This window comes from Anolis sagrei, chromosome 3 (genome assembly GCF_037176765.1).
Source record: "Anolis sagrei isolate rAnoSag1 chromosome 3, rAnoSag1.mat, whole genome shotgun sequence".
In the NCBI taxonomy this organism is placed as follows: Eukaryota; Metazoa; Chordata; class Lepidosauria; order Squamata; family Dactyloidae; genus Anolis; species Anolis sagrei.
Genome location: NC_090023.1, coordinates 240,699,653 through 240,715,850, shown reverse-complemented (window position 1 = coordinate 240,715,850; position 16,198 = coordinate 240,699,653). Strand labels below are relative to the sequence as shown.

The 16,198-nt window shown below is 41.3% G+C and overlaps 1 protein-coding gene across 1 annotated transcript in view; it reads left to right on the top strand.

Annotated features, from left to right (window-relative positions):
* The first annotated feature begins 5,736 nt into the window (after positions 1–5,736).
* Positions 5,737–16,198, top strand: part of LOC132769852 (glutathione hydrolase-like YwrD proenzyme) — a 30,250-nt gene continuing 19,788 nt past the window's right edge. Inside the window, exons 1-4 of the mRNA XM_060766779.2 lie at positions 5,737–5,855; positions 7,813–7,966; positions 11,630–11,783; positions 12,088–12,294. Of these exons, the coding sequence (XP_060622762.2) occupies positions 5,759–5,855; positions 7,813–7,966; positions 11,630–11,783; positions 12,088–12,294 (612 nt within the window). The 5' untranslated portion in view covers positions 5,737–5,758. The remainder of the gene's footprint in view (positions 5,856–7,812; positions 7,967–11,629; positions 11,784–12,087; positions 12,295–16,198) is intronic.

Genomic DNA, 16,198 nt, shown 5'->3' with positions numbered 1-16,198 from the left:
CTCTCCAAGGCGTGACCACCAAGGTATCCATAGGTCTTATGAAAACCCATAAATATGTTGGGTTGTTGTGAGTTTTCCAGGCTGTATGGATGAAACCAAGGAATTTAAAGCAACCGCAGATAGTGAGATCCGGGCTGCGGAGAGTGAAATCCAGAGTGCGGATACTGAGTTTTGATAGGCCAGTGGTTCTCAACCTGTGGTCCCAGATGATTTGGCCTTCAACTCCCAGAAATCCTAACAGCTGGTAAACTGGCTGGGGTTTCTGGGAGTTGTAGGCCAAAACACCTGGGCACCCACAGGTTGAGAACCACTGCGAAAGGTGGTTACTGGCACCAGCAGCGGGCTGCCTGTGGATCTGTCCACCTAGAGAGATGAAGAAGCTAGCTCAATGTTTCCAAATCAAGAAATCTCAGCTAGTCGAAGAAGCCACTGAGGTAATTTTATTTTGATCCAGCTGGATAGGATAACAGCTTGCGGTAAGCTGCTAAAAAAAGCTGAGATACCATACATTGCAAAATAGACATTTTTTATAGACAGAAATCCTTTGTATTTCCCGCTGGCTTTGCCATGATTGGTTGAGTTCCATTGACGTCATGGCCAGTTGGGGAGGATTCCCTTGAAGAGGTGGGATTGTGGCATCTGCCAACCAATCAGAGAGCATTCCCCACTTCCAATGCGGATTTCTGCTCTCCAATGGCTGACGGGGCAGGATGGTAAGGGAGACAAAGGATTGCAAAGTACTTTGAATGGATGACCATTGTCCCAGCAATAAAGAGGGGGCATCAGGTCCCATGAGTGTTATGAAATGTCTTTTGTGTAGAGGAGTAACCCATTAAGGTGGGTCGGGTACCCGTGGTGCCCATGTTCATTGTGTTCCATACAGATCATTGTCCAAAGTGATGGGATTAGTAAATCCAGTCCTGAGAAAGGGGAAATGTCATTTTGGAAAACATGACATGACCTCCTGGTGTTGAGATAGTCATGCCAGGGGATGAGTGTCTTTTGCCATGTCCAAGTAGCTGTACAAAGGACGGGTGGTTTGATCTCAGGCTCCTATAGTCCTCTGTAAACTGGGCTTATGGAGCCAATAGAGATGGACTGACCCCAGAGATGATGTGTGATTGAGTCCTTTATAGTTGTAATGGTGCCCAGGAAAACTGCTGGAGGGAATTCCTAGGTCATGAGGTGCTGGCGAAAGGTCACCAAGGTCTTGCTGGTTGGCTTCATACCCCAAAGTTTATAAAACATAAAATATTACATTACATACTTATGAGGAGTCCGTGGATAGCAAGGGGGATGCTGCAATGGAAGTCAGGGCATTCACAAGGTGGAAATGTGACTCAGAGTTAGTTGAGGAAAAAGCAGGACACATTTGAGGGAGAAGGAAGGGAGCGAGCTCCACTCCGAGGGCCATGAGGGCCATGGTGGTTACTTCCGGCTGCAAGAGGCGAAAAGGGAAGAAAAAGACACAGAAGCCAAAGAAGACACAAAGAATCAAATAATAGAGGGCAATACATCATGGTGTGTGTTCATTTAGGAGTTATATTGTAATAAAGGGGAAGACAGATTACATCCAGGGCGCTTGGTAGCTGCTGCTGTACCCCCTCCATAACCCTGGCTTGGGGCTCCTGCTCTCTGCAGCCCTTCCCGCTGTGGCTTCAACTATAATTTTATTTATTATTTGACCGGGGGGGGGGGGGGTCGATGTTTGACATGGCCATGTTCCAGAAGCATTCTCTCCTGACATTTTGCCCACATCTATGGCAGGCAACCTCTGAGGTCTGTTGGAAACTAGGCAAATGAGGTTTATGTATCTGTGGATTATCCATGGTGGGAGAAAGAACTCTTGTCTGCTTGAGGCAAGTGTGAATGTTGCAATGGGTCAACTTGATTAGCACTGAATGGCTTTTCAGCTTCAAAGCCTGGCTGCTTCCTGCCAGGGGAATCCTTTTTTTTGGGGGGGGGGGGAGATGTTTGGAAACATAAATTTGTTTCCAAAACCTGATATTGACTTGTACGTGAGTATATGCAGTATATACTTTTGATTCCAGGGGTCAAATGGTACAAGTGTTTGAGTGATGGACTCTGGGGGACAGGGTTCCAATCCCCACCAAGCAATTTCATAGCCTTGAGCCACCACTTGAGTGGGGTCAATTCTACAGTGTTGAATATGCGCCCCATGGGGGGGGGGGGGCTCTTCGTTTCCACGTGGCACCGGGAAGGGCAAACTCTAGAGAGCGGGGAGCCTAGTTGTGCGTGGCCCAAAGGAAGGCGCGCCAGCCCCGAGGTGAGCAGAACACGTCACAGGCACCAGGGCCACGCCGGGAGCCTATCTTTATTGCCTCCCTCGTCGCCCAAAGGCCAAGTCCGTCTCACTCCTTATGTAAGGGGCCAATGGCACTTGGGGTGGAGGCTTCCACGTGACCCCCTTCCTTCCCCCGCAAACGCCTTGCTTCCGCGCCTTCCATGCCAGGCTTTTGTTTGTTTTTCTGGCCAAGGAGGTGCGTGCGCGCGCGCGAAAGGTAGGCGGGAGCGCGCGCTTTTGGGAAGGAAAGAGGGAGGGGGGGGGCTGCTCCTTTCCTGTCACGTTAGGCTCTGGCCTCAAATCTCTTGCCTCCTTCTGTAAAAAACAAATCTCCCAGGCTTCCACGTGGGAAGTTTGTTCAAAAAGAAGACCACTTTGAAGTGGGGCTGCATCTACACTGCCAAATAGTGCAGTTTGAATACAATTCTGTGGGTCCCAGGGCCCTTCCACACAGCCCTATAGCCCAGAATATCAAGGCAGAAAATCCCACAACATCTACTTGGAACTGGGGGCCCCTTCCACACAGATGAAGAAAATCCCACATTTTCTGCTTCGAACTGGAATATATGGCAGTGTGGACTCAGACAACCCAGTCCAAAGGAGATAACGTGGGATTTTCTGCCTTGATATTCTGGGATATGGGGCTGTGTGGAAGGGCCCTGGATTATCAGATAACGTGGGATTTTCTGCCTTGATATTCTGGGATATAGGGCTGTGTGGAAGGGCCCCCTCTGACCATATAATGCTGTTCAAACAGCAAAAGGCTGTGACTTTGTGTAAGGAAGTGGTAAGGAAAGGCACTGAAGGAAATCTTTCTTAAGGATTTGAGAGGCCCCTTCTACATAGCTGAATAAAATCCCTCATTTTCTGCTTTGAACTGGGATATATGGCAGTGTGGACTCAGATAACTCACTTCAAAGCAAATATTGTAGGATTTTCTTGCTTGATATTCTGGGTTATATGCCTGTGTGGAAGGGCCCTGAGTCTCTGGATCAGGCATGGGCAAACTTCGGCCCTCCAGGTGTTTTGGACTCCAACTCCCACAATACCTTACAGCTGGTAGAAATTGTGGGAGTCCAAAACCCCTGAAGGGCCGAAGTTTGCCCATGCCTGCTCTGGATGCATTACTTTGTAGAACAAATGCCATTTGACACCACTTAAACTGCCAGGGCTCAATGCAATGGGATCATGGGTGCTGTCATGACATCTTTAGCCTTCTCTGCCAAAGAATGCAGGTGCCTCGCCAAACCACAATTCCTACGATTCCATAGTACTGAGCCCTGGCAGTTCAGGTGGTGCCAAACTGCATTAATCGTACAAGAGTGGATGCACCCTCAGTGAGAGGAAGAAGTTACTTGCAGAATCTTTGGTAGCATTAAAGTCTTCTTCCTCAGCTACAAGAGACTAGATTTATGAGTCTTACGAGTCTTGTAAGTCTCCCAAAGCTTATGCTGCCAACTTCCTTCTCCAGTTAGTCTGTCAGGTGCTCCAACACCTTATTACGGACTGATATTCCAGAATAACACCTCTGTTTGTCTTTTGTTGCAACTACCCTGTAGATTAAATGCAACAACACCACTTTACCTGCCATGGCTCAATGCTATGGAATCCCAAGTTGCAACTGCCTTCTCTGCCAAAGAGGGCTGGTGCCTCACCAAATTACACATTGAAGGATTCTATTCAATTAAGCCTCTGCAGTTAGTTGACAAGCAACATTCATTCAATACTATGCACCCACAGACCATATACGCTGATACAAAAGTGGTACTCCGACAGCTGCCACTTCAGGCAGTCTTCCCCTGGGAAGCCATCAGTTTCCAGCCTCCTTTCAGGGTGAGTTGGCAGGGTTTGCCAGATCTGGATAGGGATGGACAGCTGCGAGGGAGGAGGCCAGGCTCAAAAAGTTTCAAAGGCTCTTGAAAAAAATCCTTATGATGCAGGTGTGGTGAAGCAGTTCCGGAGTCCAGTAGCAGCTGGATTGGCATCATTATTAGAAATGATGATTAATTACTTCCTCCTCAAGAGGAAGTCATTAATCATCATTTCTAATAATGATGCCAGGCTATTTCTCCATCTCTGGGAATGAGTGGAGGGGAATGCTCTGCAGACATAGCTTGGCGACCCTCCTTTTGGCAGCACTTTCCCCTAAATCCCCCAGTCAGTACAGTTGTTGGTCCTCTTGATTGTGGGATTCAGAGATTAACACAAAGATGTTGTGACATAAACTTTGGTAGATTTAGTCTACTTCAAGGAGAAAATGACTAGAAAGGTTTGTGCTGCAACTTTGTTCAGTTACTTCCAAAAGATCCCTTTGCATACTGAAATTCCAGACTAACACAGCTACCTCTTTGAAGTCTAGCCAAAAGATGGCATTTTCCATAACCCTAACCACAAACAAATGGCTGTATCACTATAGTTGCATGAAGGAGATAGCCTGCAATCATTTCAATTTGGCAGGAGCATTGCTAATTCTTTCTTTTTCATCTCTCTTTTCCAGCTGCTTTTAAAATGGTTGTTTCCCTCTTTGTTTCTATAAGCCCCCCAACTTTCATAACCATACACAGAAACTGGAAATACAATGGCACGGAGAGCCCTAACTTTAGAATTCAATGATCTATTTCTACACCTGACTAGTTCCTTTGTAGTTGCTCTTCTAAACCCTCGTCTACTTCTGATTTCTTGACTGCAGTCTCTGTTGACTGAGTGAAGGTATGGAAAATTCTGGGAAACCAGGATTCAAATCACTGATCAGCCACTGAAACTCACTGGGTTGCCATGGGTATGTCACACTCCTTCAGCCTCAGAGGAAGGGAGTATGTCTTGCCAGGAACATTCTGTGATAGAGAGTAGATCTGCTGATATCAATGGGACTTAAGTGAGTGTTGATTACCATATAGCAATCATTTCACTGGATTTGATTTAGTTGGTCCATAAATTGTATTTAGTCCACTGTGGCCAGTTCTGTATTGCCAGAATTTATAAATAACACTGGCCAACACACATTTTGGTGCTTCAAATGTTAACTCTGTTTTTGAGTATATTTGACTTGCTTTTCCCCCATCACATCTATTGTTGGAGATACAGAACGTTGGCCATCTACCAGTCTCCATCTGCTTACCCATAGAAAATCATAACCATATCTAAAGTTATAATGTGTGTGTGTGTATCTCTTATAACCTCCGGTTTGCTGGGAAAACTGAAGTGCTGTCTCACGAAATGATGCACGTCTTAAAAGTTTTTCACTAACTTGAAATGTCTGGAAAGCTGTTTTAAATATTTTTAAACAATTCATTCAACGTTAACTTATTCAATTTAACTCAATTGATCTGGTTGCTTGACTTCTTATATATAAATGAATAGCTAAAATATGATCTACACAGTAAATAGGGTTATATTTTAAATTTGTATTTCCTTTGTGTGTGTGCAGGTTCCGTATTATTGTTTCCCAAAAGAATGTCGCAGCTTAAATTCTGTTCACGACGATCCCCAGTTGTTTGCACTAATGGTTGTGTTGCATCAAGCCAGCCTCTCGCAACCAATATTGGCCTTGGTAAATTCCTCAATTGTTTCTTTAATAGATGAAATCTATATGTTTTGGGGTGTTCCCATACTAAGGATGCATCTACTCGGTAGAGTTAATGCAGTTGACACCATTTTAACTTCCATGCAGGCATGTAGCCGGGGGGGGGGGGCGGGCTTGAGGGGCTTCAGCCCCCCCCCCCCGAAATTCTCATGGTGGTCCATGAGAAGGCCTTACTGGTACATTATTTAAACTGTTATGTTTATTCATATTGTGATCTGATCACCATGCTCAATATATCCCATATGCATGGGGGTATTGGGGTAATGATACAAAAAGTTTGCTAGGGTAGACCCTCTTTCACTCAGACTCAGCCCCCCCCCCCCCCCCCCGAATCAAAATCCTGGTTACGGGCCTGCTTCCATGGTTCACTGCTATGCTATGACATCCTAGGATTTGTAGCCCCAGGCTAAAGACCTTGTAAAAGTGCAGTTGTCACAGCACTGAGCCATGACAGTTAAAAGTGGTGTCAAACTGCATCAGTTTTACATTGATTGGCAGTTAACGTGGTGTCAAACTGCATCAGTTTTACAATGTAGAGATGCACCCTTGGTTGAACATTCTTCCTTCATGACTCTCCATATATTGGTGACTGTAACTAACAACATTCGCCATTGGCTATACTGGGAAAAGCTGCTGGAAGTTGGGACTCTGGAAATAACATACAATTTCAATTTGTTTTAATCCCATGCAATTGGATGTACATGTGTACTGTATATCTATGTTTAATAAAAATCTAAAATATATTGAAGCATATTTGGGTTTACATTTGAAATTTAATGAAAAAGTCAGTCCACATCTACACTTCCATACAATTCAGTTTCTGAATCCAGATTATCTGCTTTGAACTGATTTATATGGCAGTTCAAAGCAGATAATCTGGATTCAAAATCTGACTTATTTGCATTCAAGGCCATAGCCAGAAAAAAAATGGGGGGGGGGAGGGGAAGGAGTTGAAACTTTTTCAATGAATCATGAAGAGTAGTTCCATAACACAAAATAATTTAAATAGTATGGTTCATTTATATAGATGTGATTAAATCAATTTTCTATTTGAGTTACAAAGTTTCAAGTCTTAAAATAACTGAAAATGGCTGTTAATTGGGAATTTCTAGTTGCCAAAGAATACCATAACATCTGTTGGAAATACTTGAAAACTGTGTTAATACACTTTAACATTCATCAGGCTCCACTGATAAACTTTGGTGGACACAAGAGTGCAAGTCCAGCCAGTCTTCTTGTCCCATTGTGCTTCTTATGCATGTTTTCAAACCTTTAAGAGTTGTAAAGGACCTATATATAGGCATAGCAATGGGAACCTTACTAACTGTAAAAGAGGAGGCCTAATTCCCCATTAGGGTCTTGCCTCGTACCTCATGCTGAAGCAAAGAGCGCAACAGGGGGGCAGAGCAGCCTTAAGTAGCCTTTAGATATAAACCAGAAAACACAGCCAGAACAGGGGATAAATGCATATGATGCAAGTATCAGAAAAAGTCATATTCTTTCCTTTATGCACTTAATATATTTACATATTACTACAGGAAGTTCAAGCAAGTTTTATATCCTGTTACACTGATATGTAATGTAAAAGTGGATTTGTACGGAAATGATACATTAGGTAATTTGCCTCTTGCTTATGTTTCTCTTACAAATTCAGTTATGAATATTACTCCTGCTGTTCGAAAATAAGAGCACCACTCTCATTTCCTCTCACTCAGCATCCAGATTACATATAAAGCCAGTCTCTGATCTCTTATTTTAATATGGAAAGCCATTACTTCCATGTCTTCTTTTAATTCATAATATTGTATTATTCCAACATTCTCATGTGGATGGGACTCTTAATACATATTTGATAACAGTTACCCATGACAAATCCTTCCCCATGAAAAATATTATGATAAGTGGATATTGCTTATTGTCGTAGATATTTTAAAGAGTGGCGGCAATGCTGTCGATGCTGCTGTGGCTGTAGCAGCTGCCCTCAATGTTACCGAGCCTTGCAGTACTGGAATAGGAGGAGATTGCTTCTGCCTCTACTATGATGCAAGCACAAAACAGGTGCATGGCCTCAATGGAAGGTATGTTTCAAAGAAGAAGATCTGGAGCTGTCGGGTTCTGTTATTTACTAGGGTAGAAACATGTGTCAGTGATGTAACGGATATGTTGTGGTGTGGGGGCTATACAAGTCTTGCCATGATTTCTTTATTTTTTGCTGCTGTTTTATGAATAGGGAGCTGGAAGGCTGTGGTTGCATCTACACTGTAGAATTAATGCAGTTTGACACCAGTTTAACTGCCATGGCTCCCTTTTACGGAAGCCTGCGATTTGTAGTTTGATGTGGCCTCAACACTCTTTGGCAGAGAAGGTGAAAAACTTTATAAAACTACAACTCCCATGATTTGTAGCATTGATCCATGGCAGTTAAAGTGAATCATTTCTACAATGTAGATGCACCCTAAGATGACTCCTTTGTTGGAGGAAATTCCTGTTAAGTGTATAAAGTCAAGAGATGCCACAGTCCTTTCAGTTACTACAGTGGTTCTTAACCTTTCTAATGCCATGACCCCTTAACACAGTTCATCATGTTGTGGTGACGTCCAACATAAAATTATTTTCATTGCTACTTCATAACTGTAATTTTGCTACTTTATGAATTGTGATGTAAAGATCTGATTTTCATTCACTGGACCAAATATGGCACAAATACCCAATACACATACATTTGAATACTGGTAGGGTTGGGGGAATTGATTTTATCATTTGGGAGTTGTAGTTAAAGGATTAAAGGATTTATAGTCCACCTACAATCAAAGAGCATTCTTAACTCCACCAACGATGGAATGGAACCAAACTTGGCACAAAGAACTCCCATGACCAACAGAAAATACTGGAAGGGTTTGATGGGCATTGACCTTGAGTTTTGGAGTTGTGGTTCACCTAAATCCAGAGAGCACTGTGGACTCAAACAACTATGGATCTGGATCAAACTTGGTATTGATACTCAGTATGCCCAAATGTGACCACTAGTGGAGTTTGGGGAAAATAGATCTTGACATTTGGGAGTTGTAGTTGCTGGGATTTGTAGTTCATGTATAATCAAAGAGCATTCTGAACCCCATCTAGGATAGAATTGGGCCAAACTTTGCACACAGAACCCCCATGACCAACAGACAATACTGTGTTTTCTGATGGTCTTGGTGACCCCTCTGACACCCCTGTGTGACCCCCCCCCCCAGGGCTCTCAATCCACAGGTTGAGAAATGCTGGTTTACTATATCACAGAAGTAAATCTATAAAATAGACTGTAAGACCAAGGCAGCAATCCTATTCATATTTTTGGGGGAATAAACTCCACTGAATTCTGAGTAAATTTCCATAGGATTGCAAAGAAGATGCACCTTTTGTCTGATTTAGTGATTTGTTTTTAATCTGACCTTGATAATCACTGTGTGCAAGCATCTTGAAGGACAGAGTCTCCAGTTCTGTTTCCGTCTGGGAAGGAACTTTATTTTAACTAAGAAATCTTAAGTCTAGTTTCACACCTCATTTCCTCTTCTTTTTGTTCACATTTTCCTGAATTTAAGTTCTTTTAAAGTTTTTTTTTTTTACTACCACAGAGGTTGGCCTTCCAAACTAGGTCTGTATTGAATAGGTGAAAGGAATACGCTATTAAAGGCTTGCAGTAATTCCAGGTGCTTTTCAGTTCCTGTTGCTGTAGCTAAAGGGCAAAGAGCAGGACATGTTGAATCTGATTTCTTACCTTCAGGCTGCCCCCAATAAACCTTCCACAAAGAAAGAGGAAACTGTTTCAAACACAGCATTTTGGCTTCTGTCCAGAGGTTGTAGAGTGCATAACCTGCCAAGCATCCTTATAAAAACATAATTAAAGGATCTTTTCCTTTGGAAACAGATTTTCCATTATTCAGTGGAATAGTTCATGGTAATATTATAGTGGTGTCATTAAAATAATCTAAACATATTCTAATTTAGTCAGAAATCATTCAAGAGTGTGATTTTTTTAAAAAAACCATTTATATATGTTGTCGAAGGCTTTCATGGCCGGAATCACTGGGTTACAGTGAGTTTTCCTGGCTGTATGGCCATGTTCCAGAAGCATTCTCCCTTGACTTTTCACCCACATCAGTGGCAGGCATCCTCAGAGGTTGTGAGGTCTTTTGGAAACCTTGAAAATAAACAAAATCTGGCTACCAGTATTTAAAAAAACCCTCTAAAATCTTTATTTAAAGAACAACATTCGGAAAACAAGAGAATTCCAGACAGGAAACGATCAGGCCAGCTAACACCAAAGGATTCCCCATTGGCAGGAAGCAGCCAGGCTTTGAAACTGCAAGGCTATTCAGTGCTAATCAAGCTGACCAACTGCAACATTCACACTTGCCTCAGGCAGACAAGAGTTTTTTCTCCCACCCTTAACATATATATAAAGCCCACTTGCCTAGTTTCCAACAGACCTCACAACCTTGGAGGTTGCCTGCCATAGATGTGAGCAAAACATCAAGAGAGAATGCTTCTTGAACATGGCCATACAGCCCAGAATATTCATAGAAATCCAATGTTTATACAGATCAGTGCCTTCATTCATGCCACTCCCTTAATTTTGACACATTGTGCAGCCTTTAAAAATATTGCATCTTATCAGGTAATAAGTTTTTTAAAAATATATACATTGAGTGTTTTGCTGTGAATTTTCTGGGCTGTATGGCCATGTTCCAGAAGTATTCTCTCCTGCCATTTCATCTTACCTGTTGGAAATTAGGCAAGTAAGGTTTATGTATCTGTGGAATGTCCAGGGTCTGCTTGAGGCAAGCGTGAATGTTGCAATTGGTCACCTTGATTAGCATTTAATGGCCTTGCAACCTCAAGGCCTGGCTGCTTACTGCCTGGGGATCCTTTGTTGGGAGGTGTTAGCTGGCCCTGATTGATTCTTGTATGGAATTCCCCCCCCCCTTTTATTTAGTGTTGTTCTTTATTTATTGTCCTGATTCAGTTGGAATTTGTAGGTGTTTCAGATTTAGATCTTTAAATACGTATTACAAATATCTGGGCTTTCATATAGTTAATTTTAATGTGCTTAAAAGTATTGATGTCTACATACAATAGGTATGAGATGCTAAACGTATGTGATCTATGTAGTCTTTCTTTAGTCATGTACATAGACCCAGAGACCTTTGGTAGATGAGCAACTGATTAGTCAGGTATGGATTTGATTAACTTTTTAGCAATCTCTCTTCCTTCCTGTTGATACTGCATTAATGAAAGCATGCTTCTAGGCAAAATGTTAATTATACAATTATCTACTTAATGGCATTTTATAAATGGTCCATAACTCTCCCACTTCTTCTTCTGTATGTGTTTCCCTGCTTATTTGCGTGGACCCCATCAACATGACATCCTTTAGTTAGTAGATCTCGGAGCCATATATCTGAAAGTACTGTAAAATGTTAATAGTAGTAGAAAGTACAGAAGATTTCCAATGATCGAGGTAACTAGCAAGAGTTTCTGGGAATGAGGATGGCAAAATTATCATTGGAGAGACGGCTGGTGAAAAATATGTCTAAAATACCATGGGAACTACTGACATTATTTCAGGTTATTACTTCATTTATCAGAGGTGCTGCCATGCTATGTCAAGCAATCGTACCAGCCTTTTCTTTTAAAATCAAATGGATGCTGGCATTTTTGTAATCTTATTTATATAGGCTTGTTTGCTTGCTTTGCAGTGGCCGATCTTCACAGTCCCTAACCTTGGAGCTGCTCAAAAACCATGGTTTCAGTGAAGCAAATCCCCCACCAGTACAACATGCATATAATGTCACAGTACCTGGTGCCGCAGCTGGATGGTGTGATGCTGTTGCAATCTTTGGAAGCCAAAAGGTGACCCCCAAATGGTTAAAAAGTAGAATCTGAGTTATATCATCTTTTCAATAAAAAATCTGAATTTCAGCTTCATTATTTGCGTATATATTTTTAATATTGTAAGTTTACAATTACAAGCAATTACAGTATATACTTATGATGTTTCATAATAAGCCCCCCTCTGTTGCATCCTTTTTTTATATAATAAACTGATTTTTATTACAGTTTTCTATTTCTTTGATTCCCCCCTCCTCTTCTTCTAGTAATTAATATAATAATTTAGCTGCATGTAAAAATAATAGAATATTTTTTTCTGATTCAGCTTTCCATGAGGCAGATTTTGCAGCCAGCAATAGAATTGGCTGAGAAAGGATTCCCAGTATCGGAAATTACTTCTCACCACTGGAAGAGTGGTGCTTATACTCTTCAAGCACCTGGAAACCAACATGGGAAGGACCTGCTGATTGATGGTGAAGCACCTGGCCATGGCCAAGTGTTCAGAAATCCATTTTTGGCAAACACCTTCAAGGTAAGGAGATCTTCTAGCTGCCCTGGAAAGCTAAGGTCTGTTACAATTGAAACAATATTCTTATTTTAATATCACTGTTTTTATTCAGACTGTTTCAGAGAATTGTTATTGTATCTGTAGGTGGTCTGGTTACATATTACTATCATATTCTAAGCTAATCTCTCCTCAGGAAGAGTCAGAACACAGATCAGCAGCTTATAATATAGGATGGGAGCCTATACATTTTTAGTTATGTTCCATCAGATCATTTAGCTATACAACCCATCACATAACCTTTCAAGTGTTTCTAGAACACAATTCAAAGTGCTGGCTTTAGCCTATAAAGCCCTAAGCAGTTCTGGCCCAGCTTACCTGTCTGAACGTATCTCTCTATGAACCATCTTGGAGGTTAAGATTGTTTGAGGAGGCCCTTCTCTTAAACCCACCCCTCTCACAGGTGGAACTGGTGGGAACAAGAGACAGAGCCTTCTCGGTGGTGTCCCCTTGGCTAGGGAACTCCCCCCCTCCCCCGAAATTAGATCAGCCCCCTCCCTCCTGACCTTCAGGAAGAAAGTGAAGACATGGTTTTGTGGCCGAGCCTTTGGACAATGATTTCCAGTGCAATAATGATCTCTCAGTGCAATAATGAATAATGCAAGTGACAACCAGAATGGCTCCTGGAATATGCTTTTGGATTGTGTGATTTAAAGTTTGATATGTTTTAATTATGTGTTTTTAAAGTATATGTTATTTTAATCTATCTATCTATCTATCTTCATGGCATTGAATTGTGCCTTTGTTGTGAACCACCCTGGGTCCCCTTTGGAGTGAGAAGGGTGGGATATAAATGCAGTAAATAAATAAATACATAATTTTGGAACCAGTTGAATCAGACACAATGTTACAAGTTACATAGTGGTTAATTATCTCTTCAACAACATTTTAAAAATGGGAAGGATATGTGTGTTTGAGTGTTTGTGTGCAGAAGATTCTGTAGTTCATTCAGTTGTAATATCTGGGTTTTGGAGGTTTCTAGAAAAAGAAAAAAGGTATGATTGTATCAGCTATTTAAAAGCCAGCTGTAATGGGTTGTGGGTAGTTGTGTCTGGAGCCAGAAATAAAACTAGAGAAAGAATGGAGGGAGGCAGAGTTTGGGGAGAATTGAATTTTGATAAAAATTGAAACGTGGGAAATATTGAGTTTGCTTAGTTTTTATTGTAATAAAGAAGCCTTTTAATGAAAAACATGTTCCTTGATGTTGAGAAAGGAATTCCAGAGTCCCCCAAGAAGGCTCTCTTGCACCCTCATCTACCTTATTGGTGATGGTGGTAGGACTGAAGCCTCTTCTACACTGCTATATGAAATCCAGATTATCTGCTTTGAACTGGATTATATGGCAGTGTAGACTCATATAATCCAGTTCAAAGCAGATAATGTGGACTATCTGCTTTGACAATCTGGATTATATGGTAGTGTAGAAGGGGCCTGCCAGGTGCTGGCAGAAAGTTCCATGGCCAACAAGGAACAGCAGCAGTGACAGAGGAAAAGCTACCTTCCTTGTACTGATCACTGCAGGGAAAAGATGATGGTGGTGGTGTCCATCTGGACAGTGGATCAGGCCAAAAACTGACCAGAAGTATTTATGTGTCCTGTAGACAGTCAGTGCTAGATTCGATGCAAGTCCAGGTTTTTTCATTTATGCAGACAAGCCCTTAATGTTTCAAATCCTGAATTTGGTTAGCCAGTTCCTGCCTTGGTTTAAATAATAGAACTGGCATATCATTTTCTGATTTTGAATTGATGTTGGGAACATGCCATTGAGGACGTAATCATTTGCTTAAGCATTGAACAAAAAGGATCAAATCAGGACAGGGCAATGCTTTTTGTAAACATATATAACGGATTTCTGCTCTCTTGGGTCCATCTGGCCTCTTGATAGGAAGCACGACTTGTAGTCTGTGAGAATGAAGAAGAGTGATATTTATCTAAATATGACTGTTTCATGTTGTATTGGGAAATTGAGTATGGCAATAATGTACATCAAATGTAGTTTTCTTTCCACAGCAATTGAATTTGCTTCCTGGCTAACTTGGTTTTGACAGACCTAAGAGATTTGGAGACCATGCGTGGATGCTCTTCAACAGCCTCGCCCTGTTTCATATTTTAGCTAATTATAAATCTCAATATCCTGGGCTGTCAAATGCTGGTACATAACCTTGTTGTGAAACTAATGTAATGCTGAAGAGATGTTCAGAGATAAATGACCCTGAAATCAGCAAATGGAATGATGTATAGATGAAGTCATCCCGTTCTTCTTACTCTTTTTTTTGGTCGTTGTCTTTTCTGGTTTATTCCTTTCTTCTTCCGTGGGCCAGTATGCAATCATGGAAGCTCGTTGGCTTCTATCCATTCTGGGCATGTTTTCATCTTTCCCACAGGTATTTCTGTCCATATGTAAATTTCCCTTAACACTGAGTATCAGTTACAAAAGATGCAAGTGTCTATGTTCATTGCCCACGGGTTGCAGATTCATACCTTATGTTCTCATCCACATACATATTGTTCATGGGTAAAGGAGAAACATAATTTACTAGCGTCATCAGTTCAGAGTAAAGGACTCCACCACTGGGAACTGGGGCCCCTTCTACACTGCCATATAAAATTCAGATTATCTCCTTTGAACTGGATTATATGGCAGTGGAGACTCATATAATCCAGTTCAGAACATATAATGTGCATTTTCTATTTTGATAATCCGGATCATATGGCAGTGTAGAAGGGGCCTGGGATTCACAAAAGAGGGGGATTTGTAAAAACTTTGAAGTAAGAGGCTGAATTATATGTTTTATTGCAAACATAAAAATAGGCACATAGGACTGGCAGCATTTCATTAATTTTTTGGAGGAATCTGACAGGTAGAAAGAAAGACAAAGATCCTTCTACACTGCCTTATAAAATCCAGATTATCTGCTTTGAGTTGAATTATATGGCAGTGTAGAATCATATAATCAAAGCAGATATTGTGGATTATCTGTTTTGATAATCAGGATTATATGCTATGTAGAAGGGACCTTCTATAAACCCTCTGTGCACTCTGATTGGGGTCTATATTTAATCACAATTAATTAATTATTAATCAAATCCAGGGAGAGGCGGATGAATTCCCTCTATCAGCTCCAGCTCTTCATGCGGGGACATGAGAGAAGCCTCCCACAAGGATGATAAAACATCAAATCATCTGGGCGTCCCCTGGGCAACGTCCTTGCAGACGGCCAATTATCTCACACCAGAAGCGACTTGCAGTTTCTCAGGTCCCTCCTGACATGACAAAAAAAATTATTAATCATAATTAATCATAATTAGATGCACCTAAACCAGTGTGATTTAATTTCTCCATGAAGACTTAGGCTGGTTCTACAGTGCCCTGTATCCCAGGATCTGATCTCTGTGTAGAAGGGGCCTAAGGGACAACCTTAACACTAAGTATCTCAAACCCCTCCCCACTTCTTCCTCCTCTGCCCCCAAAATTGGGATTCAATGCAGCTCATAATTTAAAAGAACAGTAAAACTAAAATATTAAAATAGAACTAAACTATTTAGGATGGATCTACACTACCATATAATCCAAATGATCAAAGATGATAATCCAGATTTTCTGCGTTAAACTGGATTGTATAAATCTCCACTGCCATGTAATCCAGTTCAAAGCAGATAATCTGGATTTTATATGGCAGTGTAGAAGTGGCCTTAGAGAATATAATAATAAGAGACAAGTATTTAACATGAGGATTATTCAATTTTTTTGGGTAAGTACACAAATGTCACATTTGCTTCAGGTGTTTCGTAATATGTGGCTTTTCAGTCAACATATTGGATGAATGATACCTGCTGTATGCTTCATCTCACATAAACCTTTCTTGACTTG